The 26964-nt window shown below is 48.5% G+C and overlaps 1 protein-coding gene across 1 annotated transcript; it reads right to left on the minus strand.

Annotated features, from left to right (window-relative positions):
- Nucleotides 1-463: 463 nt before the first annotated feature.
- Nucleotides 464-26843, minus strand: NT5DC2 (5'-nucleotidase domain containing 2; the record flags this gene model as incomplete). The annotated part of the gene is made up of 14 exons (XM_080350409.1): nucleotides 464-1671; nucleotides 2128-2192; nucleotides 2427-2567; nucleotides 3055-3141; nucleotides 4796-4877; nucleotides 6575-6676; nucleotides 7165-7267; nucleotides 7946-8006; nucleotides 11705-11833; nucleotides 14139-14232; nucleotides 15667-15722; nucleotides 17624-17698; nucleotides 18485-18669; nucleotides 26063-26843. The coding sequence occupies 14 exons, from the start codon at nucleotides 26841-26843 to the stop codon at nucleotides 1410-1412; spliced, it is 2223 nt and encodes a 740-aa protein (XP_080206535.1). The 3' UTR covers nucleotides 464-1409.
- Between the last annotated feature and the right edge of the window lie 121 nt (nucleotides 26844-26964).

Genomic DNA, 26964 nt, shown 5'->3' on the forward strand with positions numbered 1-26964 from the left:
CCTTCCCCTTCGCACAGACACTCTGAGTTGCTCACCTATTCCCTCGCTTGCTCCCTGCCAGACCCAACCCAAATGCATCTATTGTCTGTTTCCTCGCTCACCTCAACACCTACTGTCACCCTTGGTGCTACCTGCCAGTGCTGCAGCAGTGAGGGGAGGAAGAGGTGGACAAAGGCAACCACCATCTCCAGCACCTTCACCAAGAGCTCTGCCTTCAAATACCCCCTCACTGCCCCTGCATGTCTATCTCCAGCATCCTTTGGTGACCACACACACACCTTCCCGTCCACTCTAGGGCTGCCCTTGATCCCATCCCATTGCCATCAACTACACATACACACAGCTTTCCAATGGCATGACGTTCTCCTGTTTCCCAGGGCCAACCAGCATCACGGTGGCACAAACAGCCACCCCTACTCACCTCCCTGCCCCTTTGCCCCTTTGCCCCTCCCCACTGCCCTGCCTCACCCTCAGGGCAACCCAAAGCCAGCATGGCCCCAGGCTGGGTGAGGAATACCTGCTGCACCTCACATCCTAAAGTAGCTCTGACCTGCCTGGGCCTACTGGCTGTCACCCTTGTCCCCATCTTCTCTGTTCTGGCATCACTACTGTTGCCTCTTTATTCCTCAGGAGGCACCACCATGCATCAATTGCCAAAATATTAATGGCACCAAACCCCAAAAATACCAACAGCACATAGCACTAGGCTCACGCAAAAAAACCAGATGTCACCAAATACTTATTTACAGACCCTCTGTCCTACTCCTACCCAACTCCCATGCAAGACTTGCACATCCTGCACGTTTAACAGTGACCTACCAGTGGCGCCAGCTGGACAGACCAGTGTGGCATGGGGCTGAGGGCTGCTGGTACCAGCTCTGGGTAGGGAACAAGGCTGATGCTTTGTCATCCATGATGCAGTCACTGCTGTGCTTCCCTGGCTGCCCCCTCAGCAGCCCTGTCCCCTCACTGTGCCTCTGCAGAATCACTCATGCCGTAGTTCCCAAGGCTCTGGGGGAAGCTACGGCCCTGACATACCTTGTCACCCCACACCTGGGAGTCCGTGCTGCGCTTGCCCAGTATCAGAGACTCAGGAGTTCATTTCAGAACCACTTCTCTGGGCACAGAGCAGGGAGCTGCAGCTTTCCCGCACTGGCTGTCCTTCTCACCTGCTCCTACCAAGTACTTCCTCTGCCTCAAGTATGGCCCAGCACAAGCCCCCATCCTCTGTCCAGCCTGCAAAGCACCTCAGGGAAAGGGACGGGCCAGTGAAGGGAAAAATAAACACACCATCTGTACACATACGTAAGTGTCAAACGCCCTTTAGTGGTAGACAGAGGTGCTGCTGGCTGAGCAGCCAGCCCTGCGTACAGCCGCGCACTGCGCCGTGTCCCGCAGTACCTGGCCCTTCAGCGGATGTGCACCATCTCCTCCAGGAACGGGGTTTTCATGCAGCCTGTGCAGAGCTGATCCATCCAGAGCGGAGCCTCGTGCTGCAGAGGGGTGCGCCGGGGGTAGAAGGTGAAGTTCACGTCGTAGTTCAGCAGGCAGCTGATGGATGCCATGTAGATATCAGAGAATCGCACCAGCCGTCGAGAGAAGTAGGTGGGGTTGTGGAAGGTGCGGAAGATGCTTCCAAACTGGGGGTTGAACAGGTTCTTCGTCAGTGACCTGATAGGAAAGAGATGGTCCTCTGTAGATCAAAGGCCATGGTGACAGATTCTTCCCACTCCAATCCCTTAGACCTGGGCCACCCCAGAAGACATTCTGGGATCACGCAGGCCACGATGCAGCCAGTCCCCATGCAGAGACACTTGATGAATATTCAATGCGCTCTTACTGTACCTGTCACAGGCAAGGACCCACCTGCAGAGACAGGAGCTGCAGAGCCCACCAACCCCTCCCAGCACAGGGTGGCCCCACCTCCCTTTCCCCCACCTTCACAGCAGCTGCACCTCCCAGGCTGCAGGACTGCACTGCTGCTGCCCACCCCAGACAAGTCACACCAGGGAGGACTACAGCCAAACAGCTGCGGCACCACTGTCCCCAAAACAGGGCAGAAAAACAGAGCCAGTGCAGGCCTGGGAGCCGCCAGGAGACCTCCTGAGCAAGAGGCACAATGCTCACCTGATCTCCTGACGCTCCTTCATCCACTCCAGCAATACCTGCTTTGATTCTGCATCTTGATACATCTGCAAAGACAACAGCAGAAAGCACCACACAGCATCAGTCCTGCAGGCCACACCTCAGCTCCCCCCAGCTTCCACCTTACTTCACAAATCCACGAGCCCACTGCACCAGGAGGAGGCTGACATAGTTTTGAGAACACAGGCAATATGGCATGTCCCCTAGTGCCCACGCTAAGCTCAAAATGCAGACTCAGAAGGCAGCATGTTACCTGACTCACTCAGACAGGAGCTGTTTACCTGCATTCTCTCTAGCAGCCCAGTCAGAGCCTGCTGCCAGGTCAGGGAGTGCATGTACTGCTCTGTGTTTATGATCCGAATCTCCGTCTCCAGTTCAGGAACGATGGCTCCAGTCCTCCAGCCATGACGCAGCATGAGGTCCTAGAGATCGGGGTGAAAAAACAAACAAGAATTCAACATAAAGACCAAAAGCCAAACACAAACACCCTGTTTCCTAGAAGAGCAGTCTGTTCCCATTATAGATTCCCAGAGGACAGGCAGCGATGGCCCAGGCTCAAGTCATGCAGCAACAGTCGTCTCTTGGCCCCCAGGATCAGCTGTGTGAAGCACCTAGACATCTGGGATCCACATAAGCTGCTCTCAAATTAACAGACCAGCAGATGTTCTTTGCTCACAGAAAGTACTTCAGGAGCCCATTCTCCACTGCTTGCTTCTGCCTGACAGCACAGCAGGGATGCTGCTGTGTCTCAGGGGTGCCCTGAAAGGCGCAGCCTGCTGAGCACCCAGCATAGCGTAGCCAAGACCTTGAGCGCTTGGAGCAGGGCCCTTGCACTGCAACACAGCCGCAACCACAGCAGTCACGCAGGTTCCTCCCACCTCACCGCAGAGCAGACACCTTTTCACTTACCGCAAGGTCACTGTACAGATGGTCACCAAAGTAGAGCACTTTGGACCCACGCCAGCCTGTCAGCCTCAGAAAATCAAAGAGATTACCCTGCAAGTAAAAGGAGCACAGAGAGAATGTAGTTATGTGCCACAGCCTTGGGAGGAAGATGGTCTTTTTGCTGTGCTCTGGTCAAATCGAACAACAGTGGGCTTGACAACCAGGGAACTTGCACTTGGAGCTCCACTGAGTCACAGACCCATTATGTGACCTCCAGGAGCCGGCCACTCCTCTCCTGAGACTGCAGACCAGGGGAGGGATGGGAGAATATATATGCCAAAAGAGAAAACATCACGTCTATCAGAAAGGAGGAACTAGAGGGCCATCACTTGAACTTTCCAGTCCCCAGTGCAAAACACCAATCCCTGAGGTCCCATTAATGAGACTCCCACAGCATAGCTGCCATACAGCTGTGCTTCACGAGCAGGAACTGGGCAGCTCATGGGCCTCTAGCGACATCACCAGCACAGTAGGGTCCATGACCGCTAACACTTGCTAGAAAGAAGCATATTGTGGCACTCCAAGAAACCAAAAATGCTGGGGACAGGGTGGACTGCAACCAGGATACACACTCTGCCACACCTCAAAAACCACAGTTAGGCAATGACCTTGATGCAATCAGATGAACAGCCTGGAGGGGGAGAAATGGAGAGCAGGCCCAAATCCCACCCATCCCTCCTTTTCCCTCATCTTTTCCCTTCCCTGGTGCACTATTCACTTGAGTGACCAACCTGTGGCCACAGGATGTGGGTGGTCAAGAGCAGGATTTAATTCAGCAATAAGCCCCATGGCTCAGGTGCACCTTTTCTCCTGAGGGAGCTTCTGACCCACTGGGAGAGACTCTGTATGAGCTCTACTCGCATGTTCCCAGCTCCTCGCTCTTGGCAGAGGATGGGACTCTAGCAGAGCACTTTGACAGACCCCCTGGCCAGGCCAGAGGCTTCCCAACAGTGCTGCTCACGGACATGACCGACTTTTCTACCACTGGTCAGGTCTCGGGTACTTGACTGCGACCTCACTAACAGTTTCTTCCTGTGGGAGTGGACAGCTCACATCACCAAGAACAAACCGTCCTAACGCCAGAGGCAACTTGTTCTCAGGGGACAGACCAGCCGCAGATGACAAGTTTTCCTACCAGGCAGCTCTGTTACACCTTACCTCAGCGCTGCCTCCTGCAACTGTAACAGCTGTTATCACCAGGAGAGCAGCCTTTCTACATTGGCCATGAAGCATCTCTCACCATTCTCAGAGATAGGCTTATTGCACATTGACAGTCAACACAGCCTTGGCAGGACTTTCTGATATAGGAAAAGACCCTTTACTGTAATGGTTACATCCCAGCAGAAGCTGAAAGGCTTTTCAGAGGCTCACAAATCACAAGGCTATTGCTCCACAGCATGCCAAGAGACATGCGGAAAGCAATTGGGGGGGGACAGTGTCACACCGGGCCAGCTGGAGCTCTGCATGCGGACAGAGGGCACCTCTTGCTGCCACCAGCCAGCACAGCACACAGAGCCCACAGCATGTCTTCCTACAAATGCCCTCAACTATCACAGGTGCTCTTTTCAGGGACTTCCAGTTTTCACTTTTCAAAGATCAAACATCCACAAGCAACTACAAACATCTGCAAGCGACTTCTAAAACTGCAGGTGTCCCCACCATCTCAGGCTCCTGCTTCATACCCTTATGTATCCATTCACTTTACCTCTTTGTAGATCTTTCCTTTCTCCAGCTGGTTTATTTTGTCCCACTGCAGTGAACCATCTTCATCCAGTTTTCGAAAAGGTCTGGAAAAAAATGGGGGATATAGCAACTTCTTTTGATTTTTTGGTGACTGTTACCCAGCAACCACAATTTGAATTGGAAAACTTCTTTACCTACGTAACAACTCATAAAAGCTTTACGTGAGAAGTGACCTTCTGGAGCTTCTGCTCTGTTTTCTCAGGGAAAGAGAAAGTGTGAGAGGAAAATAACTTTTCAAAATGCTCCAATTGACTGTAACCATTTCATGCCAATATCTCCAACAACTCTTCTAGCTTTTCAGTTACAGAAAAGAGGGAAGTAATAATAAAAATAATGACTCCCTCTGAAATGCTAAGGCCAAGGCAGCTTTGCCATCAAACACTTTGTGTCCTGTTCCAGTCTGGCTATGGCCCAGCACAACAGAGACTGTGGAATGTCTTAATAGGATAAAGCAGTCTGCAGAGCGGATGGAAAGCAGTCTCCGTGCTGATCTCGGTGGCTGACCTGAGCTGCCTCCTGTTGTTCCTGAGGGCTTGCCTGGTTACTTTCCACTTGGACAGAAGAAACAAAGCAAGGCTGAAGTTACTTGACCCCCATGAACAGTCATGCTCAACAGGAACATTGGTCCCTCTTGGGATAGAAGTTCCAGACTCTGATGTCTGGGATCAGAAGCCTTGATATGAAGCTGCGAGTACAATCTCATCCAGAAATAATGGATGTTCCTGTGCCTTCGGGTAGAAAAACACGCCACGGTTCACTACAGCTCCCACTCAGGAGGCTCCCCTCACCCTGGATGGATGTGCCCTGTTGTTCCACTGGCCCACCATGTGTGGACCTTGGGCATCATGCAGCCGTAAGACTTTAACTCCTAGAGGGACAGAGCGTCATAGCTCCAGACTACATCTTTAAGACACTTCACCCACATTCCATGAAGAAAATCTTCACAAGGTCAGCACAGCTTACAAAGCCATTTTGTAGGTTTACTCCTGTTTATGCTAGTGGCCTGGGAAATAAGGGAAGAAAATATATAAAAAGAAAAGAACAGACTTCTCCCTCAAGGGCAGTAATTCCCAGTCAGTCATGAGCTGAGGCAACAAAGGAGACACAAGTTCCCAAAGCAAGTAATCCAAAGACCAAAGGAAGGACAGCAGCTTGCCTGTCAGCTGGTCCCTTGACAGCTCATAACTGACCACAAAACCCAGCTGCCACGTACAAAGGCTTCCAGAGCTGCCAATTACCAAACAGCATGTATCCTGTAACTAAAAAAAACCAACACCACAGCAACTCCCAAAAAACAAACCACATATATACTTGCTGTGGGGAACAGGAAAAGGAAAGATTTTGGCACACTCTCAAGACCTAGAGCCAAGAAATGGCCAGCTCTCCTACACATCATTCCACTCCTTGCTTTCTAAAGATTAAAATACATTATTACCCCTAAAAATCTAAGTTAAGCTCAGAATGTGACAAAACTGATGTGCCCTAAGATCACCAATTTTGGAAACAGGCTTTCTGCTTGGCAGAACCCATTCCATCCACTTATTCCCAGACTGGTGGGTTCTCATGTCCTCAGAGAGTATCTGAGAGGGCAGCAGCAGGCTGGATGCCTGCTGGACCAAGATTACACTTAGAAAACCGCTACTCTTCTGGAAGGTGAAAGGAGCCGTTTACTCGAGGGAAGCAGGCGCAAAACCTCGGGCCCACACGCAGCAGTGTGGTACATCAGCCCCGGGACACGTACTTCCGCCGATCGGTGAAGAAGTTGGGCTTGTCAGCTTGCACAATGACCATGTCGAATAAGTCCCGCCAGTTCTTGCCAACCATGTGTTTCATTCCCTTGTCCCTAGGGGCAAAGGAACAGAAAAGTTAACAGATTCAGTATTCTTTTTCACCAAACTTCGCACCTTTACACGGGTCCTAAAGGTACTCTCAGTAACAGAGAAGAAAGCACAGAGATTTGTGAATCCCTCAAGGCTGCCTCTTGCACAGCTGACTCATGTAGCACTTTGCCTGTTTCAAGCTGTCCCACCCTTTCTCTGGTACCATGGGAAAGTCAGAACTCTGTGATGCAGCAAGAAGTGACAGGGGTGACCTAAAGTGGCAGCTCTGTAGCACTGGGGCTGTAGCTCATGTCTTCTTCAAAATGTGAGAGGTGATGATGTAGAGACAGCTGGGGGACGCAACGCTCACCACAACCAGTTCCCAGAGCGCTCTCATGACTCTTGCCACAAAAACCTCTAGTGTAGTAGTTCAGATGCTCACAGGAAAGACCACACCGCGCAGCTCTTGCTGTGCCGTGGTGATCCATGGCTGTGCCGTAACGGTACTCACACAAAGCTAAAGGGGCTGTTTGTAATGAGGAAAAGTTTCTTCTTGTGGTTCACGAGGCGGTTTAGCACAGCGTAGATTTCATCCCCGTGCAGAATATACTGTTCTGTATCGGAATAAATAAAACAGACATCATCAAGAAAAAAATCTTGGCATAAGCCATGACCACATTTCTTTAAAAACAAAACCAAATCTAGCCCCTATTTGATAGGGATGCAAGAGGACTGAGTTAGATCCTCATCAGGCAAACAGGTAAAGAACCACCATGGTGACAAAACGGTCTTCCTCATCCTTATCCTCATCAATCCCATCTAAAGGGAAGAGAAAGACTGAGGAACTGAAAAGGCTGGCAAAAAAGAGGGTTGATACCAACTAATCATGAGGGACAGGCACAGCCACTCCAGGCCATGTTGCTACCAGGAGCTTTCCTTCCCCTGAGGGACCAGAAAGCCTTCCCAGATGATGCCTTTGCATGTTCCCATCATGCCAAGCACTGTCACCCCTCGCTTACGGGCTGAAGAAAAACAGAAACACAAGCAATGCGGTGGTGGTTTGCTCTATTTTAAAAGAGATCTTCCACCTGACCCTAAAGACCACTTGGTTCTTAATGCCGCTCTACCCCTCAGCTGCCTTTAGGCATGCCACAGTTAAGTATTTAATGAATTTTGGTGTCCCTGTGATTCCTGTGACTGTGTGTAGGGCCTACACAGCCACCTCACACAGAATGCCATATAGCACAAGACACATCAAAATGGATTTGGCACCAGAGCTCTACTTAACTCACCCAGATCTTTTTCAATCCATTTGTACATCACTCCTTTCACATGTACATCTCTAATTGCATCCTAAAGAAAAGGGCAGGGGAAAAAAGTTTCAGTTTTACATGTGGCATTCCTGTTTCCCAGCATGCAAGCCTACTGCCACCACCACGGACCAACACACTAACGACATCCCCTCTTCTCGCTGAGTGAACAAAAGCTACATTCACGCTAAGCAGAGGACCTTGCACAGCGAGGCTCACCAACATGTCAAATAGAAGACCCAACAGATAGCTCAGCTGATGCAGTACAAGGGGAAAAACCTCAAAACCTATTAATGAAAGCAGAGTTTCCTTCCCTGTCCTGGAAACCAGCACGTTAACACACTGTTACCACGGCAATCAAGACTGTGCAACTCCAAAACCATTTACTGCCCCAAAACAGCACAGGGCCAGACACTATCTGGCTTTTCTTCCATCCCGTGCCTGTGGAAGCTCTGTGAAATGTGAGGCGAAGGGTGCAGCGTGGCTGGGGCGAGTGGCAGCAGCGGTGAGCAGCTGTAGTTCCCAAACGCTGCCCACAAGCCCAGGAGGGCTACGGCTCCCGGCCCCGCATGGCCAGCGGGCACAGCCAGAGCAGAAGCTTCCACGAGGAGGGTGAGGGCGTTTGGCCAAAACAGAGCTGCCCACTTTTCAGAGGGATGTAAGTTAAAACACATTGTCAGGGGCATCCAAATATCCTCTATTTTCCAGGCCAGGAGCCAAGATGCAACACATTTTTTGACACACCCAACTGAGATTCTTCCCAAGTCTCTAGTCAATGAGATATGCCAGATACACAAAACCATTGCCAGAGCAGCAACAAATTTTTCAGTGTTTGCACACACAAATGCTTGTTTTAACAGTTCCGTTTTAATCCTTGACAATCTAGATGATCCCACCTTTCCCTTAAACCCCTGTTACACTGTGTGTGCTCACTCAGGAGTTGCCCTTTCAGACTGGATTCCTGCACCCGCCACTGACATTGCTGCAGTGACACCTGCACACAACGCCACACAGTCACAGGGTCTCACGGCAGTGCTGGTGAAACCTGCTCGTCACCCCAAAAATCATTTCCTTCAAAGCTGGGAGGGAACCAGAATTCACAGCTTAGATGGGGGATGATGAAGGAGGGGGCACACCTCTTCAAAACCATGTGAAACTGAACCATAAAAAGGCAGAGATCACATCTCATTCACCAAGGAACTGGCTTATTGGAAAGAAACAACAAAAAGTGAGTGCTAACAAGAAAACATCTTTCTCTTGACCAGCACCGGCACTAAAACCAATGAGCACTTTGGATTTGTGTCAAAACTACTTGTGCAGAGCAGAAAGAGATTCTAGTGTGCTCCTTTCCTAAACCCCTCCCCACAAAAAGCAAAAGAAAACCAAAAAAAGAAAAAAAGGAAGGGGAAGAACTGTAAGGTTCCTGGAGGTAAAAGTCCTGGTAGCCTGGGGAGGTGTCAAACAGAGCTCAGAAACTCCTCCAAAAGAAAGCAGGGTAAGCTGTACGTTCTTAATCTGAAATACACAGACACCGAACTGGTATGACGGGACTATTTGGTTTACACGTCAGCTTCCACCTCACCATTGCCTCAGGGTTTCCATTCTGGCTCAGTGCAGTGCCCGCAGATTAGTCAGCCTGCTCCCTGACACAGCGCTGAGTCGGGATTACCGCTGGGAATTACAGACGAGTGTCAGGTTTGGACATGTCTTAACCCACTGTGAGCTTTGCAAGTCTCCTCGGACACTGGCCCGTGTAGGCACACCTGGAGTCCACCCAGCTCTGGAGCCCCCTGCACAGGACACACACGGACCTGCTGGAGAGGAGCCAGAGGAGCCACAGGAATGATGCGAGGCTGGAACAGCTCTGCTGGGAGGACAGGCTGAGAGAGTCGGGGTGTTCAGCTGGAGAAGAGAAGCTCCAGGGAGACCTTATTGCAGCCTGTTAATGCTTAAAAGGGACTTTTAGGAAAGACGGGGACAGACTTTTTATTAGGACCTGTTACGACAGGACAAGGGGCGATGGTTTTAAACTAAAGGAGGGGAGATTCAGGATGGACATGAGGAAGACATTTTTTACAATGAGGGTGGTAAAATACTGGTGGCAGAGAGGTGGCAGATGCCCCATTCCTGGAGACATCCCAGTCCAGGCTGGACGGGGCTCTGAGCGACCTGATCTGGGTGAAGATGTCCCTGCTCATGGCGGGGGGTGGATTAGATGAGCTTTGAAGATCCACTCCAACTCAAACTGTTCTATGATCTCTGTGCTCATGTCTGCAAACATTCTTGTTTTGTGCTTGCACTCAGATACTGAAAAGGGATAAATTTTGCAAAAATGTTTGTTTATCCTGATTGTACAGAAAAAAGCAAGGAGTTCTCTGGTGAACGCACAGGGCCGTACCCACCTTTTCAGTATGCAGGACAGGCACTGGCACAGATTTTCTGTTGGAGCTCTCTGCCTGTCTCAGTCACTCCTCAGGAATAACCACATCCCTCAGCAAAGGATGCAAAGACAAATGCCAGGATTAGCACTCAAGAGTTCTGGGCCTTGAGCGCACCATTTACTTTATATAGAGTACATATTAGGCTATGGCAACCACCCACCTGCTCTCAAGCTTTCAACTGGGAACAAGTCCATTTTGACCTCAAAAGAAGGCTCAGAAGACACTCTTGACAAAAGGCCTCAGGATTCAGCTGTATCCCCTTTTGTCATTTTCCCACCCCAAGAGCAAAAACAACCACAACTACTAACACCCTAGAAAAATGTTGAGGTCTCGTGAGAAACTGGCTGGCACACTCTTATCAAGCACCAACAGAAGGTCAGAACATCAGCTGTAATCCTTGTCTGTGCGAAGCTGACAGGGGGAACCTTATCGCAAAAGCAGCAGCACAGACGTGGAGCTCTGTCTCCCTCATGAGAAGGCTGAACAGTTTACATATGGGCCACCACCAGCGGATAAGCATAAGGTTCCCATAAGGTACAAACAAAAATCCCCTCTCCACGCAAAAAGTCACGTGGTAAGGCCTGGCTACCAAAGAAGATGCATCGTTTGCCAACAGAGTCACCCACGGCAGCGATCTCGAGCACTGAGCATCTCACCTACAGCATGGAGAAGTCAAACAGTTCACGCTAACAAGACTGATAGTCCCACGCAGCCCTTCCAAAAGCCAGGAGCGAAGCTGGACGGCACAGATAGCACCTTGGAGTATCTGGCTCTCAAAAACCTACAGTCACCCACTGAAGAACATCCCAAAAGGATCAGACTGCTCTGTAGGTGCAAAGGGATGGGCTGGATTCTCAGAGCAGGCAAAGGCAGGTGTTTCAAAACAATCACCGTATAAAGCAAACTGGTACATGGTCAGAACAATCCTCTTTGAAAAATGAGATATTAACAGGAAAACACGAAGCTTAAAAACCTGCAGAAGCAGAAAACATTTACACAAGCTTTGTGACATATTTCCCACAGAAGGACCTTCAAACTAACCAGCCTAGGCACTCCTGCAAGAGATAATGTACAGCAACACCAACTCTGTAGTACAGGCAGAAACCTCACGTGTTCTGAAAACACAGCTTTTAATATTCCCTGGTAATACTTTAACCTAAAGGGGCTGCAATGCTGTCATATTAGGCTATTCACTAATAGCCCCTTAGGCGTGGGTACTGCAGAGCTCACGTGCTAAGAAGCCAAAGAGCTCACAATTCTGATGTGGTGTGAGCTATGGGGCAGCTGACATTTTACTTACAGATATATCCTTGTAAAGATGCACCTGGTCAAACTCAATGCCATGAGTTATGAAGTAATCAATGACTGAAGAGAGCAGAGTCATTTCAGGAAGAGAAAAAATGTCCATAAACTGCTTAAGTGAAGGACCCTGGAAGGCAAAAAAAAAATTAGAGAGACACATTAGACAAAAAATACAATTTTTTTTTTAAAGAAAAGGTAAAGCCAACAAACAAACTCATATCACCCAGTACCATCTGGAAGACATTCCAGGCTAACAAAAGTATTCATGTGGAAAGTCCCCGCCACTCAGCAAGTAGCCATCTCTTTTCAACCAAAACACTGTCCTTTGAACAGACTTTTGTGCATTTTGATGTGTGGTTGCTAAGAGAACATCTCTCCCATTGGTAAAACCAAAATTTCCTGAAAACAGCCCCCACCATTTTTTTCCCTGTTCAGGGATTCTGGGAAAGAAGCGAGAAGGACACAGACAGGCAGTTTCTACCAAAATCACCAGGTATGGGATTTAGCAGAGCACAGCACAGCAATGACCTGTTCCACCAAGACCTTAAGCACAGAGGAGACAGTTAAATGTTCAGTGTTAGCAGCAAAGACTTACCTTGTAGGTAGTCAACAGCGATTTTGGTTTGGTGCCTTGCGACATCACCCTACAAGGCAAGTCCAGCCTCCCCTCCTCCCTTTAGTGGCCTCAGCTTCCTCACAGCAGACATCCTGACACAAGTCAGGATGAAAACTGGACTGCATTTTCAGGAAGAATGCTACATATGCTTTTTCCACAACACCTATAACTTCCCCACCTTCACTACAGGCCAGTGCTAGTCCTGCCACTGAAAACAACACAAGTTGCACTGTTTGACCCCGGGCAAGATCTGTGCCTACCTACTGCAGGTGTCGGGATGCTGGCAGCTCTCCGCACACTCCTGCCAACAGAGGATCAAGAAAATCCTTAAGGCAGAATATTTACACACCTCAGCTACATCAGTCCCACTTGTCTTATGCCTCATTCCTGGAACTGCTGACCTGGCAGACCTTCCTGCTACCCATACGGGCAGCAACATCGGCACGGCAGGCCAAAGAGGACAAGGTCGAAGATCCCTCACTCCACACCAACGCACGGCACCTGCACACCAGCAGTCATCTTAACCCAGGTGCCTTCCCGCTGACGTGTTAGTGGCACAAGCTGTGCCAATGTCTTCAGCTGTATACACTTTTGTTCTCTTTGGGATCCACCTATTAGGATTATTAGGAGAGGAAACTGACCTCTTTGGAAAGAATAAGCTACTATTTCTATTTCTGTAGCCAAATATTAATGAATTTTTCAGTACTAAACTACAAGAGAGAAGAAGACACCTGGTACATACAAAGAAACACAGAAAGGCACCTTGGCTTGAGCGCCTAGTCCTACAAAAGGCCACAACTCGAAGCAAATTTCATGTTAGCCATTATTTAAAAAGAGAGGTGAAATCATTTCAAGGTGGCCAACAGTGAGGAGAGTTAAACAGAGGGAGGCTCTGTGCAGTTTACAGACAGATATCACATTTGAAACGGAAACATCCTATTTCAAAGCTGGAAAAAACACTGAGCTATAAACAGAGTATACACTTATCCAGAAAGCAACCACTCAGATTAATCGTTCCCAAGAGGGAGAGAGAAGTCAAAAAGTGACCTTGCCGGAGACTTCACACAGCAGACTCCAAGGGGTATGACCAGAGGAAGCCTGCCCTTCTCCTTCCAGCTTCCCCTCAGGCAACTGAACTAACAAAGGGCAAGAAACAAAGCAGTTCTGAGGGGAAAGGGCCCCCTTGCCCACTGCACCACACTAGGCGCTTAAGGAAGAAAAACTCCTCTTAACTTCCTCTAGTTCAGGCAACCAAAGGATTTCTACAGCTCCTACAGACAGAACTTCAGTCCTTTACTGTGGCAGTAAGTTTTTCTGCAAAAAAAACCCCAAACAAACCCTAACACTCATGGAGGCCAACCCTATGAAGAGGTATGGAGGAGGGATCCCCCTCATGAAGGAAAATAACTCTACCCAAAAACCTAAGACAGAAAGACATTACAAGCACCCTGCTGCTACACACACACACCCACCCTTCCCGAACAACTCACTGCAGGCTGCCCTGGTAGCTTGGGAGCTACACTTGGCCAAGGAACAAGGAGGGAACATCTCCCTGTCAGTCTCCAGAGTCATTCATCTCTAGGCCAATAGCCCTGGTGTTTAGGAAAGCTTCACAGATGGCTTTCACATGCTAAACTGCTAAATAACCTCTGGGGCAAATTCCCACTAGAACAAAAACACACACTGCAGCTCACCAGGGACTGAGCCTTTTGGAGTACAGGGGAGGCTGGAATCATTTACACGCTCATACAATTCACTCTGTTTTCCTGGCTGTTAAAAGAGCGGCTGCATCACAGCAGTAGAGGGCTTACAATACCTTGCCATAGAAGTCACTCATCTGGTACAGGGGGATGTGCTGCGTACCACCGTAGAGTTCAATTACCTCTTCATCAGGCACTGGTTTGAGCCCTCTAGACACAAACAACAGAAACAGTTTGTCAATAATCACCAGTCTGCACAGAGCTACAAACTGCAGAGAAAGAGAAGACATGACAAACAGGCTCCTTTCTAAAACTCACACATTTCTCTCACACAAAAGACAGAGAGCCTGACAGCTCCATGGCTTCCTAAGATTTACATAAAATCTTTCCGAAGGCATTTTTCAGATACGTTGTTTGCTCCTTCAAGCTAATTGAGGGGCTTTATCCACATTCCAGCAGAGTTCAGACAGAGGCCTCGCTCTGTGTGCCATCAATCTGCCAACAGAACTGCCCCACCAAATCGACCCCACGACCTGACTCGGGCAGCACTGGGTAACCGTAGTTTTGGAGAGGTCGCTTCCATAAGGTATTTCACTGTTAAACGCAAAGGTGTACGGGAAAGACCTTTCTGAAAATCATGTTTCCTTCCTATCCCGTTTTCCTAAGAAAAATGAGTTATTCGCTAAGACCACTCAACAGAGACCGCTGTTTTACCCCAAAATGCCATTATCACAGGTATGGCTGTGCGCTGTACTGTTTGCGAATATGGGATTATCTGACTGCTGCAGGTTTTGCCTCTTGCACAACTTTTGATGGCTGCTCACTCCAGCAGTTAGCAACTTTCCCTTTCTCCTTTCCTATGCGATCACAGTACAGCCTCTGAGACATCAAAAGCCGCCTCCGTTTTGCTCAAAAGCAAAGGACAGCTTAGGAAAAGGACACTCCAAGAAGGAGTTACAAATGACACTTTGGAAAAAAAAAAAAGTTTAAATGTGTTTTCGCTAAAATCTCTATGAAACTGAAGAGAAATATGGGGCAGTACCAACCTTTTCACCCCCCCGCAAAAAAAAACCAGCACTGAAAGAAGCCAATTCTCTCTGATTATGAAACTACCTTGTTAATATTCTCAGTGTATTTACTGTAACTGAAGCTTAACAGCAAAAAGCCAGAGTTCAAGGAAAAAAAACCAACCAACCAACCAACAACAAACATTTGCTTCCAGGCTCAGGAAATACAACACAGATTAACAGAAGTTTTGCTACCAGTATCTATAAAACAGATACTGCTGGGATAGACTCCCGCCTGGAGAAGACAGGAGTCCTTTCCTAGTTGCGCTGTGTGCTCACAGCCGTTAACCTACGCATGCTGCACCTCAGACGTCACGCCGAGTACGTGACCAGATGTGTTATTAAACCATTACAAAAAGCTCCAGGTCTTCCCACCCACACTTGGCTTGAAATGCTTGAGAAAAAGAACTCCCTGCAATTCTATGCCAGGCAAGCGTTTGAAGCAAGCGCCAACAGGATAAGCCAGACAAGACTGTACTCTGCTCAGAAGAAAAAAAGCCATGAACATACACTCAGATTTAGTAATCTGCCTTTGCATATATGGGCATTTAGCAAATGATTTTCAGAACTGACAGACCTATATGCTGTCCCCAGCTGGACATAATGGAAAGCATCGATCTTCATCAGAAGGCTCTGTAATAAGGGACAGATATTTACTGTTACAATTGGGTAGATTTACACTGCAACCTTAAGTAAGTTTCAGGTTTCACACAAATGACATTTAGAAAATAAAATTCAATACAAACACTCCACATCCGTGCACTTTAAGTCTCACTCTTCAGCCACTTTTACACATGCTTATTCATACTGTGACTTTTTATTGGCCTCTCTGGCAAAAGACCATCTTTCTGTGAGCTGAAATACCTCTGTGTGTTACACTCCAAAGCGTATGGACATGGATGCAGTTGAAAAATGGAGAGAACAATGTTTCTGTGACTCAGATAGTCTCTTCTTATCTCACTTACAAAAGCACACACATTCCAAAGGAGCTCTGTGTGCACAATAGATGTTTCTCCTCACATTTATCTTAAGCAGAACTAAGTGGGCAAGTTTGGATTTAGAGCGCAGCTGCACACAGTCATTTTCTTCACACAAGAGCTCTCCCCTCCGCCACTTCTCCCCTTCCCCAGTCGACATGTAAGCAAAGATGTTCAGGAGCACAGCAGGCTGGTAACATTGCAGCTTTCTTCGCATTTTTTGTATTAGACTCCCTATTAATGAGTCATTCCTTCTCCTCCATCCATTCTGAAGCCATAACACAAGTTCTCTAGGCACAGAAAGCACCCTCAAACTAAACCCACGCTGCTCCGCAGCTCGAGTAAAGACACAGCATCAAATGATTTGTGCTGTTTCTGCCACAGTACAAGGTAATTGATTCCACAGAGCACTCACAACCTTCAGGCACCTTCTTTTATCATGACACCATATTAGTGCAGCTTGTTACACTGTGGGCAGACCTCCCACTAGTTTGTGAGGTGTGCAAGCAAACAGGCTGAAAGATATATCTAGGTGCTACCCAGTTTTTCATGTGTTTTGCAAACTCTGATCCTGAGAAAACAGAGTTCTCTCTTTCTACTCACAGGGCGCTTTGCTTGGCTAGGTTAGTCACCTCTGTGTCCCTCTGATATATCGGCCAGAGACTTAAACAGAAAGAAATTTCAGTTTCTCACAGATCTACTTCTTACTTTACAGAGTCGGAGCCATAAGCAGCCTGCCGCTCTGCTCTCACCTCAGGTAGGATAAAAGACACGGGAAAACTCGGTATTTTTCCTCATTCTCTCTTTTTTTTCCCCACAGCTGGAGAACAGCCCACACGCTGCCGCCTGTACTACCCGCTTCCCTGACTTTACTCAAAGCTCAACATAGGAAAAGCCGCTACGGTGAAGTGACTTTCTGTGCTGTGCTCCACCTGACTGCCTGGCGGCAGCAGCCAGCACGACATCAGTGGGCATCTGGCTTTCGGGGAATCCGTCTAAAGCACTGAAAAGGGTTAAAAGCAAGGCTGCACTCTGCCCGTGCTCCCCAGAAGCATGCATCTCAAGTAGCCTGGATCTTTTTCCAGGCAGTCCTATTATTCGAGGTGGGGGGTGGGGAAGGCTTCCTAAAGCATTCTCCTGACAAGTCATTTCTATTATTAGAGTAGGACATAATGCCTCTGCTCCTGGCAAGTACTTGGGAGATGCAGGATAGAAGTTTGTTGTTTAAGTTTCCTGAAAGACATAAATGATCACACAAACAAGCTGAGTTTTCTATTAATTAGCTTGTGGAATTAATTGACTTTTAAATTGGCAAGGCTGTTTACCAGAGGTCTTTGCTAGAATGTCCCATTCTGCTAGAGCCTATGCAAACACAAAAGACATCTTTCCCTTGGAAGGTTTATAAGCAAGGAAAACCCACACAATAAAGAGCACATGCACCAGACCCACTGATCATTTGGTGATTGATATTATTTCAACCAATTACAGAAAGTATTTCCTACTAAAACCACCACAATGGAAGACAAAGCCCAGGAGACTGAACTTTGTACAGCTTACCTTTTGCACATCATAGTGGAGTCCGCGTATGGCAAAGCCTGGAATGTAGTCATACTTCCCAAGCCCTTCTGGATACTGGCAAGACAAACAGCGACATCGTTAGAGGCATAAGCATTGACTTATCAACAAAATTATTTCACCTGTTGAGCTAGTTTAGTCCTGCTAGTCATCTCACCCCAGGCATAAACTGACCAAGGAACAGGTGCACTTCATTTTGGCCCTTCAACAAAGAAAGTGGATGAATGGAGAAAGACAAAGGGTCAGGATCCCCAAAACTTGTTTCTCTTGTGTAAGGGACACTAGAGAAAACGTAAGATTCACTCAGTGAGGACACTTTTAGTGAGCTCCATTCTATCCACGTATTTGGCAAAGCAATGGCACTGCAGACTCCCTCTGAAAAGAAAGACATGCCATAAAAACACACAGACCAAACACCTATTGCAGAGTGTCTGTTACTGGACATGCTATACAGAGGCATCCACACCGACTTGCGCATGTCAAGTCCCACACAGCTTCAGTGTTAGCCCACGGTTCGTGTTTATCCACCACGCGTGCCTTGAACCAGCAATGCTGTAGGCAATATTTCCATAGGTAAGTAAAACAGATCAGACCTTTCTACACTAAGGTTCCTGCTCCATATTTATAAAACCCTGGGAATGTAGAGCATGGTAAGTTGTCTCAAAGGAAATTAACTCCACATACAAACAGAACTTTCTGCAATCAAAGATTGTGAAACATGAAATTTGTCTCAATAAAACGAGTAATTGACACGTACACAATGTGGCATTTTGCAAGCATGTCTGGGGCGTCCCAAAGACAGCAGTAAGCTTTATTGAGTGGAAATTCTTAGCACATCATTACCTTAAATTGTTCTATGAGGATGTCTCTGGCAGTGTTGAAAATCATAGAGTGTAGTAAATTAGAATACTGTGCTAATGTGTAATCGTAGTCAAAGCCATAGATCTCAATATCGCCCAGGCTGATCTCATTGTTAGCGTAGATAGTGGCCGGGTTGAGGAGATTGCAAACTCCTGGTGGAAGGAGATCTAAAAGAAAGGAAAGGGGAAACGTTAGAGAAACTGTGAGGATCACTGAAATTTCAACTGGACCTGACAGCAGCTGGAAGTACCACACAGCAGCAGCAAAGGAGCAGAGCGCTGCCACCGTTAACACACCCAGATGATCCTCCCCACGAAAGAACACCCTGTGAGTCCTCTGGCTGTGCCTGGTGATGATGCTGACTGCTTTCACAGTAAGACTGACCTTTTGTGAAGCCGCAAAACAAAGTCCTCAGGTCTCTGGCCGACATGAAGCAAAGCAGGCTTGACATTTTGAAGTGTCAAGTTTCTAACTCACAGCAGCTGCATTTTCAGCAGGGTCACCAACATGAAAGGTGGCTGCAATGGATCACCACAAAAACATGCGCTCCTCGCTTAAAGCTTGAGCAAGACAAACAGGCTAACTCTCCCCTTTCAGAAATCTAGATTACTTCAAATCAGAAATTTTGAGCTTTGCCTTTTGGCATTTTTTGTTTCTCACAGAAGCAGCCAGACTTCACAGGGCAATCCTGCAGGTATTGTTAGGGCTTTTTTACTATTATTAATGGACGAGATAAACCAAAGTTTTGTACAAAACGTAAAAAACCCTCACATTAAGCTATGCTCTTGGAGCATGTAATTCTGATAGCAACAAGTTATCTGCTTTCCTGTCACAAACAGCTGTGGAAACAGCTCAGTCCTTGTGTGCGGTTTGTCACCTCAGAACAGGGTTACTGGTCCAGATGCTGTGAACACCACTTTGCTCCCCAGACCACTGGGAAAATGGGACTAAGTGACCTGACAGCAGAACCACCTGACCGTTGCCTTCCAGAGAGCGCAGAGCTCCAGCAGCACCGCCGCGGGGGGACGAGAACAGACCCTCGCAGGCTCCCCGCGCCTCGAGAGCTTCCATCGCACCATGAGAAAGGGCAATAAAAATCATTCCCTGCAGCAGGTTGCCCAGTCACATCCACACTGGGGACAGAGAGGGGAGGGAGATGTTTCCTCCCTCTTCAAACATGGGTAATTTTCTCTTTGAATGATAGGAAAAGTGCAGACATTTTCCAGATCCTACACAGCATAAGCAGGTAGGATTTTTTTTTTTTCCCTTCCTACCTTAACTTTTGGCTTTTAGCAAGAACCCCTGTGCCGGTTCTTTAGTGCTTCCTTGCTATAAAACCAAGTTTCATCTGAATCTAGAACAAAAAATAGATTATTAGAAAGAATACCAGCCATTCCAAATAAAGACCTTGTCTATAATTATTACAGAATTTAGGTAAAAGTCCAAAGTACATTTGCAAGCACTAATTCAAAGTGGTGACCAAAGAAAGAGGATTCAGATATATAATAGTACTTATTTTTCAGGAGAGAGACACATTACAAAACATACCCATCCCTCTCTCCCAGCTCACTTTCCTTTGGCCTTCAAATGCAATTCACCAGATCAACTAGAGAGGAATTACTAGAAAAGAAAGCAGTATTTTAGCGCAGGAGGGCTGACTTACTGGCTACACAGCCAGAACAAGAGCCCTCTTTCAGTGGCTGCTGGTGGCAAAGGTCCTGGAAGAGGCTGAAGAGAGCAGACGCAACCACAGTACTTTCCACAGGGATTTTAAAAGATGGGAAACGTAAATAGGATTCAGATGATCACAATGTTCATCCTCTCATCATAAATGCTCTTTGTACCATAAGCAAACAGAGCTCCGTTTCCTGTCCAAACCCCCAGATAACTTTTTGAGAGCATACACTGAGATTTGCAGGGTGTTGTTTTTCTTCCTCACAAGGCAAATGACACAACTCTAATCACATCACAGTGCAAATATACAGCGCTTTCCTCTCCTTGCTTTTTTTAATGACAAATGCACCCCACTTGCTGCTACCGTATCCCTACAGAGAGGTCAAGCTCTTCCTACATTCACCATTTGCTAACAGATTTGTGACGACACATTTTACTAGTCTGAGAGCAGCACAAAGCCCATTGCCTGAGCCCCATCTCCCCTTTTACAGGAGACACGAGACCCATCTAGATTCAGCAGCTTCTACAAACCAGCCACAACTTTTGCAAAAACACGGTCGGGAAAAGCTACGGGAGCAGAGTGGTTTAGTAACAAGGACAGGGCAGTCTGAGATCTGCCAAGCGCATGAAATGAGTCTTATCTGTGATCAGAAGCGTGAGCAGTAACCGTGCCGCAGTATGATTTATGAAGCATATTCAGACCCATGGGATGAAGTGATACTCCTCCCAGCCAGCCTCAAACATACAGAGCCCCTCTGCTGTCTTGTCAGCCTCCTGCCCAGCTCCTTTCACCCTGCTCAGACATTTTGTCACTGACTTACACAGCATGTTTTCTCCTACCTCATAAGGGCTGAAGAAAGAGGCATACACTAGACGAAACGCCGTATCACCATTGCCCCGCACACAATGGGTTCCCTGCGCACGCTTCCAGGAGCACCGCACATCTCCTTGCTGCATTTCCCATCACACATCACCGTCACCAAACCGACTCGCAGCAGCTGGCTGACAGCTTGTGCTTTCCACGCTGCCACCCTCCATCTTAAATTTACTGTGGTTCCAAAGTCACTGATCTCCTAGAGAAGGAAAATCTCTGGGTTTCAGACCATGGGCTCACGCTGCATGTTCGACTTAGTGTAAATGTGCACTTGCAGCATCGTCCTCATCAGAGCAACCAGTGTCCATCTCCTCCTTACCCTCACGCAGACAGACGCTGGGAGCACATGCAACATTGGTTTCAATACAAGAGCCCAAATATGCCTGGCTTACTGTTTCTGTTTGTCTTTTTTTTGTGTGTGTGTGTTTTTTCGGTTTGGTTTTGCTTGCTTTTTAAAGATCATCACCTGGGTGGCTGCAAATTCTGAGCACTAAAACAAGTCCTGGGCTACAGACTTGGGCGCTGCTGCTCTGCCGACATTCAGCACATAATCTGCCAAGGATCTTTGCCTCAGTTTGCATGGCAATCATCAAGTCAAAACAGACCAGCTCCGGAAGCGCACAAAGATGCCATCTTTTCAAGAATGATAGCTTTTGCTTTTCTTCTGCCAAGACACCAGAACAGATTGCTGGACAGATCTGATAAATTACAGCAAGAAAACAAAAACAAAACCAAAAAACACACACCAAAAAAAACCCCAAACCAACCCACCAAAACCAAAACAAGCAAAAAACAAAATGAAAACCAGTTTCAGTTATTACAAAAGAACAGTAATCTCAACTACTCTTTCCATCTAGGTCCTAACTAGAAAGGGAGACAGTATCACCATTAGTCACTGTCTACTCAGCACTTACCCAGGAAGGCAGATCTGGGGGAGAACTGGCACATGAACATCTGAGGAGAGCAGAGATAAAACAGCTCTTGCAATAGATACAAACCCCTGGAATCTGCATACTTGCACAATTTGCTCCGGTTTGCAACTCTGACAGTTTTAAGGGAAGTGTCTACATATCCACCATACGTGATGAACCAGCAACAAAGGCAGACCACAAGAAAGCGTGTTTGATCTCATGCCTCTTTTACACCTGAGTGTAAATGCCAGGTAAACACACAACATGTCCTTCATTTTGCCACTGTGAGACCCTGAACAGCTGCTTAAATCGGAATATCTTCATGATGGCACAAGTCCCTCTTCCCAGGTAATAGCCCTCATTGTCAGAATGCAGTAACACTCATTTCCCAGCATGACAGCATAGATCCAAATGAAAGCAGGTAATTAACTGTGAGCAACGGTTAGAGACGCCAAGACACCATATGGCCCCTTGTGATGTGAAAAACACTCCGGTCAGGAGGTGCCCAGCATGTCTGAGCTCCCCGGGGTACCAAGGGCACCGTGCAGGAAATGCTCCTTTTCCCTCGGCCTCAGATCCAGCACGTTAGTAAGAATAATACATTCAAAAGGCAACTCACACCCATCTCACACCCCTCATACTCCCAGAGGTTAAACACAGCAGACATCTGCACTAATTTCGTTGCAAGAGTAATGAGGGAAAGAACGCTACTGAAAAGCAGATGGCCACCATCCTCCACATTCCTCGTGAATCAAAAATTTCCCTTTGCTCACACTGGCTTGCTTTCTAAAGACAAACTGCCAGTTTTCCTCCCAAGTGCCTCTTCATCCCTTTTGCAGTGTTGTTTTGCACCATTTCCTGCAAGGAGTCCAACCAGTTGAAGCAGACGCCTCTTCCAAAAAGGTAGGGAGAGGGAATTATTACTTAAAGAACATCAGATGACAGGAGCGATGTTAAAAGAGTGCTAAAACTTACTCTATGCTCTGGAGCATAGCCTTGAATTTATACCATTATGCCTAAATATTTGGGGCTTTCTTGCCAATGAACCAAACTGCCAAAAGCAATATTAAAAAATACCATTTCATTCCAAAATCACATTTTTAATATACACAAAGGTACTAGAAAAATGCTGCTATAAGAGTTCTTTACCAGAAAAAAAAAAAAAAAGAAGATTATATTTAGGAAAGCATTACTGGAAGGTTAAAAAAACCGGTCACACTTCCAGTTGTGGCTGCTAATCGTCATTCCCAGTCCCAGCTCAATCTGCAGATGCCACAGTCTGTGAAATACACACACTCCCTAAGCGATTCACAGGGCATTTATTATCATAGCACCAGACTGATTTCCTGGCTAGGCAAAGAGTGAGGCCCTTAAATCCCTGTGCCTGCTTGAGATTAGCAACACAAGAATCAGAATATGCTGGATTGCAAAAAGCACCTCTGCCTCACCAAAATCACCGATGCAATGATCACACAGGGCTGTCATCGTCTCTCCCATCTCCCAGTGCGATGGGCACAGGTTGCTGACTGCGCTTGCATCATTTAGATGCAAAGGTATCTCTTGATCCACACAAACTAAAAAGAGCGCAGACTACCTCTGAGCTACACCCTCGGTGTTATCAGTGTCTCACCAAGTTCTTGCTGTCAGCAAACTTGTCTCAGTTCTCAGTGGTTCTCACATCTAACCACACTCAAGCTTGTCACACAGAGGCAAGTAGAGTCATTTTTAAGGTTCCTTAGGAAAGCCGATTTATCATAGCCACATTTACAAGTTTGAAAGATCTGGGAAAAAACATACACACTTGCTTCCAACCAAATCATCACTCGCTCACCAGTTCCACTGGGTTTCAGGACTGGATGTTTCCTAGAGTGCAGGACTTCAGACATTGCTTACTGAGAGAGTACATCAGCCCTCCTTGGCGCTTGATGCCATCGAACCAGAATAGAGCAAGTCTTGCTCAACACCAGCCTTCCGACAAATGCCATTATACCTTTCCTTTTGTCAGAGAAAAACACAAATTGGAAGCAGTATTCTCAAATATAGGTAACAGAAAGAGTCAAAACTGCAAAAGGCATACGGAATAATTATGAGAACAGCTTCTCTTGAGTCAACTATAAAGGGCAATTTTTACCTCAGTAGCACCTTTTGTGTCACTATATTGTGCTGTCATTTCTATCATCATGTTCAGGCCTGGTAGAGCACAGACGTGTGTGTTCCAGCGCCTGGGCTGTGGGCACTGAACCTGCACCAACACGGAGCTTCACTGCACAGAACCTCTGGTCTTACACATCCTGCACTGTCCAACTCAGTCAGCGTTTATCAATGGAATTCCCTCTGTATAAATCAGGTCCTAAGCAAGAGCTTGTCTGAAAACACATAATAAATTCTCCTGGCAGAGACCTCTCTCCAAAAGCAACAGCAGCAATTGACAGTACAGGGCAAAGGACTTCACAAAGATGGGGTTTCAGAGGAGGGAGAAGGTGGCACCACAGGAGTCTTCCCAAACTCAGTGCTGATGAGTACCAAGACATGATGGTGTTTCCAAACCCATAGCCCAACCACATTCACCTCTACATCAAAGTCAGAAATCGAGAACAAAGGAACAGACTGATGCCACATTTTGCACAACTCCATTTAGTCGTCAAAGCAACAATTACAAGGAACTTGAATGAAGTTTATGTCTCTCCTTGACAAGACTTGAATAACAGCACAGTCTTGAAATTTTGGTTTCAGGAGATTTTTTTTAAACAAATGAGGGCCCTCTAATTTAACATATCTGATAGTTACCTGAAAGTAACCTGCTCCATAATGCCTAGGCTACTTTATTTTGCATTTAGTCCTGCTGATTAGTTCTGCATTTCCAGTAATAACTGTATCTCTTGCATCCCAATGAAGTGTAACTATGTGATTACAAACTTCACAATCTGTCACACAGTAAAGTGAACATTTTCTCAAAAGGCTGTGACACAGCCTATTAACTGTCCTCTGCCAGCACCCTGTGCTGCCTTTAGCGGCTCAGGCAAAGGAGCTCACATCCTGAAAACCTGGGATGCAGCAGGCTGAGCACCCGACAGATCATCAGACAGTTCCTTTATATTTGTGCATCGTGAAGGACTTCAAATTTCATGTCAAATCTCATGTATTGAAAAGTGGGGGAGGAAGGAGTGACAGAATTTACGAGTCTCAGAAGAGCGAGACAGTTCTTGCAGACGCCTATGGCTGGTTGCCTTCCTTCTCCAAACCCTTAAACAAAACCCAACGGAGAACTATTTAACAGGATATACCAATTCACACTTCCTCACTCTCTACAGTGCTTACCTTTAGCATTACAAGAATCAAGAAACGGTAGGAAAACTTCGCCACCCTTATGCCACAAAAGCTATTCTTTCACATTTTTAGGAGAGTTTAATAGAATGGAGATCTGCTGCTGCCAAAAAGACCGCACTCCTGGTTCGTGCATGGACAGATTTGGCCAGCGGCATTAGTTTTGTCCTTGCTTAGTGAGATGTCAGCGTACCTGATGGAACCAGGTAACTTCCTAGTCAGAGGAACAAAAATATGCACTTGTGCATGCACGAGTAGGTGTTTCAGGTGTGTAACAAACTGAGCTGAGGATCAGGAGACATCCCGGCAGCTGTAGCTTCTCCACCCTCACCCTTGTGCCACTGGGGAGCTTCAAGTTGGACCCTGGATTCCTCACCACTTCAGCCAACGTCACTGTCTATTTGTCCTCATCTAACCACGTTTTCTTATGCCAACCAATGGCAAATTAGAGACAAACGCAACACGCCCTTCGTTTAGACCATTTCCCACGACAATGCCCGTGTCGGGGGGCCGGCTGTGAAGCACCCGCACCGCGTGGGGACCAGCCGAGTATGATCCCAGAGGGAAGCCCGGGGTGGGGAGAGGAACATCAGGGGCAGATGTCGGCAGAAATAAAACCGCCGCAGAGGCCCCCGCCGTGCAGGGGGCATTGCCAGGGACAAGGGTTCCGAACCCGGCGACAGGCACCAAGATGCAGAGGAAAAAAACGAGGAAAAAAGGAGGAGACCGGGCCAGCCCGGCAGAGGCGGCAGCCGCAGCGCCCGGAGCGGCTCTTACCGTAGACCAGCTTTTTCATCTCGTGGTACCTGGCCCACAGGTAGGTCTTGGTGTCGGCTCCCTCGGCCGGGAGGGGCGGGCTGCCCGCGGCGGGGCCGGGCTCGGCGCCGCGCCGCGCTCTGCCGGGGGCCGCCGGCTGCTGGTCCTTGGGCTGCCCGTGGCCCCCGTCCCCGGGGCACTGGCTGGCCCTGGGCCGGCAGCTCTGGCAGGACACGGCCACGGCCAGGAGCCGGGGAGCCGCGCCGCCGCCCCTCCGCAGCGCCGCCATGCCCAGCGCCATGGTCCCGCTGGGGCAGCCCGCACACGGCCGGGGCTCCGCTCCGCTCCCCGCCGCCCCGGCCCGCGGCAGCACCCGCCGGGCGGCCAATCCCCGCCGCGCGGTGCGAGGGGGCCGGGCCGCGCCACGCCTGGACGCGAGGGGCCGGGGGGCGGAGCGGGGCGGGGGGCGGCGGGGCCCGGGCGGGCTCCTCCGACCGCGCGGCGGCCCCTCAGGCGGGGCGGCAGCAGCGGGGGGGGCGGCGGGGGGCGGTAGGACCCGGTGGTCCCTCACCACAGCCCCGCCTCCGCCCCGGCCCTCGGCCCCGCCCTGGCCAATCAGGCGAGGCGAGCCGTCCCGCGCGGCGTCACGTGGGCGCCGACCACGTCCTTCCGCTCGGCTGTTTCCAAGGCTCGGCAGCCCGCGCGGGAGGTGAGGGGCGCGCGGCGCGGGGTCGCGTGCCAGGCGCCGCTCTGATTGGCTGCGCGCCCGCGGGCCGGGAGGAGGGGGCGGCGGGGCCGCCATGGCTGCGGGGGGGGAACCGCGTTCACCGGATCCTCGGCCGCCGGCGTGGCGGGCAGCGCGGGCTCCGCGGCTTTGCCACCGCGGGCTCGGCCTCTGGGTCGGGCCGCGAGGCGCGGGGGGC

This window comes from Nesoenas mayeri (genome assembly GCF_963082525.1).
Source record: "Nesoenas mayeri genome assembly, chromosome: 10".
Classification (NCBI taxonomy): Eukaryota; Metazoa; Chordata; class Aves; order Columbiformes; family Columbidae; genus Nesoenas; species Nesoenas mayeri.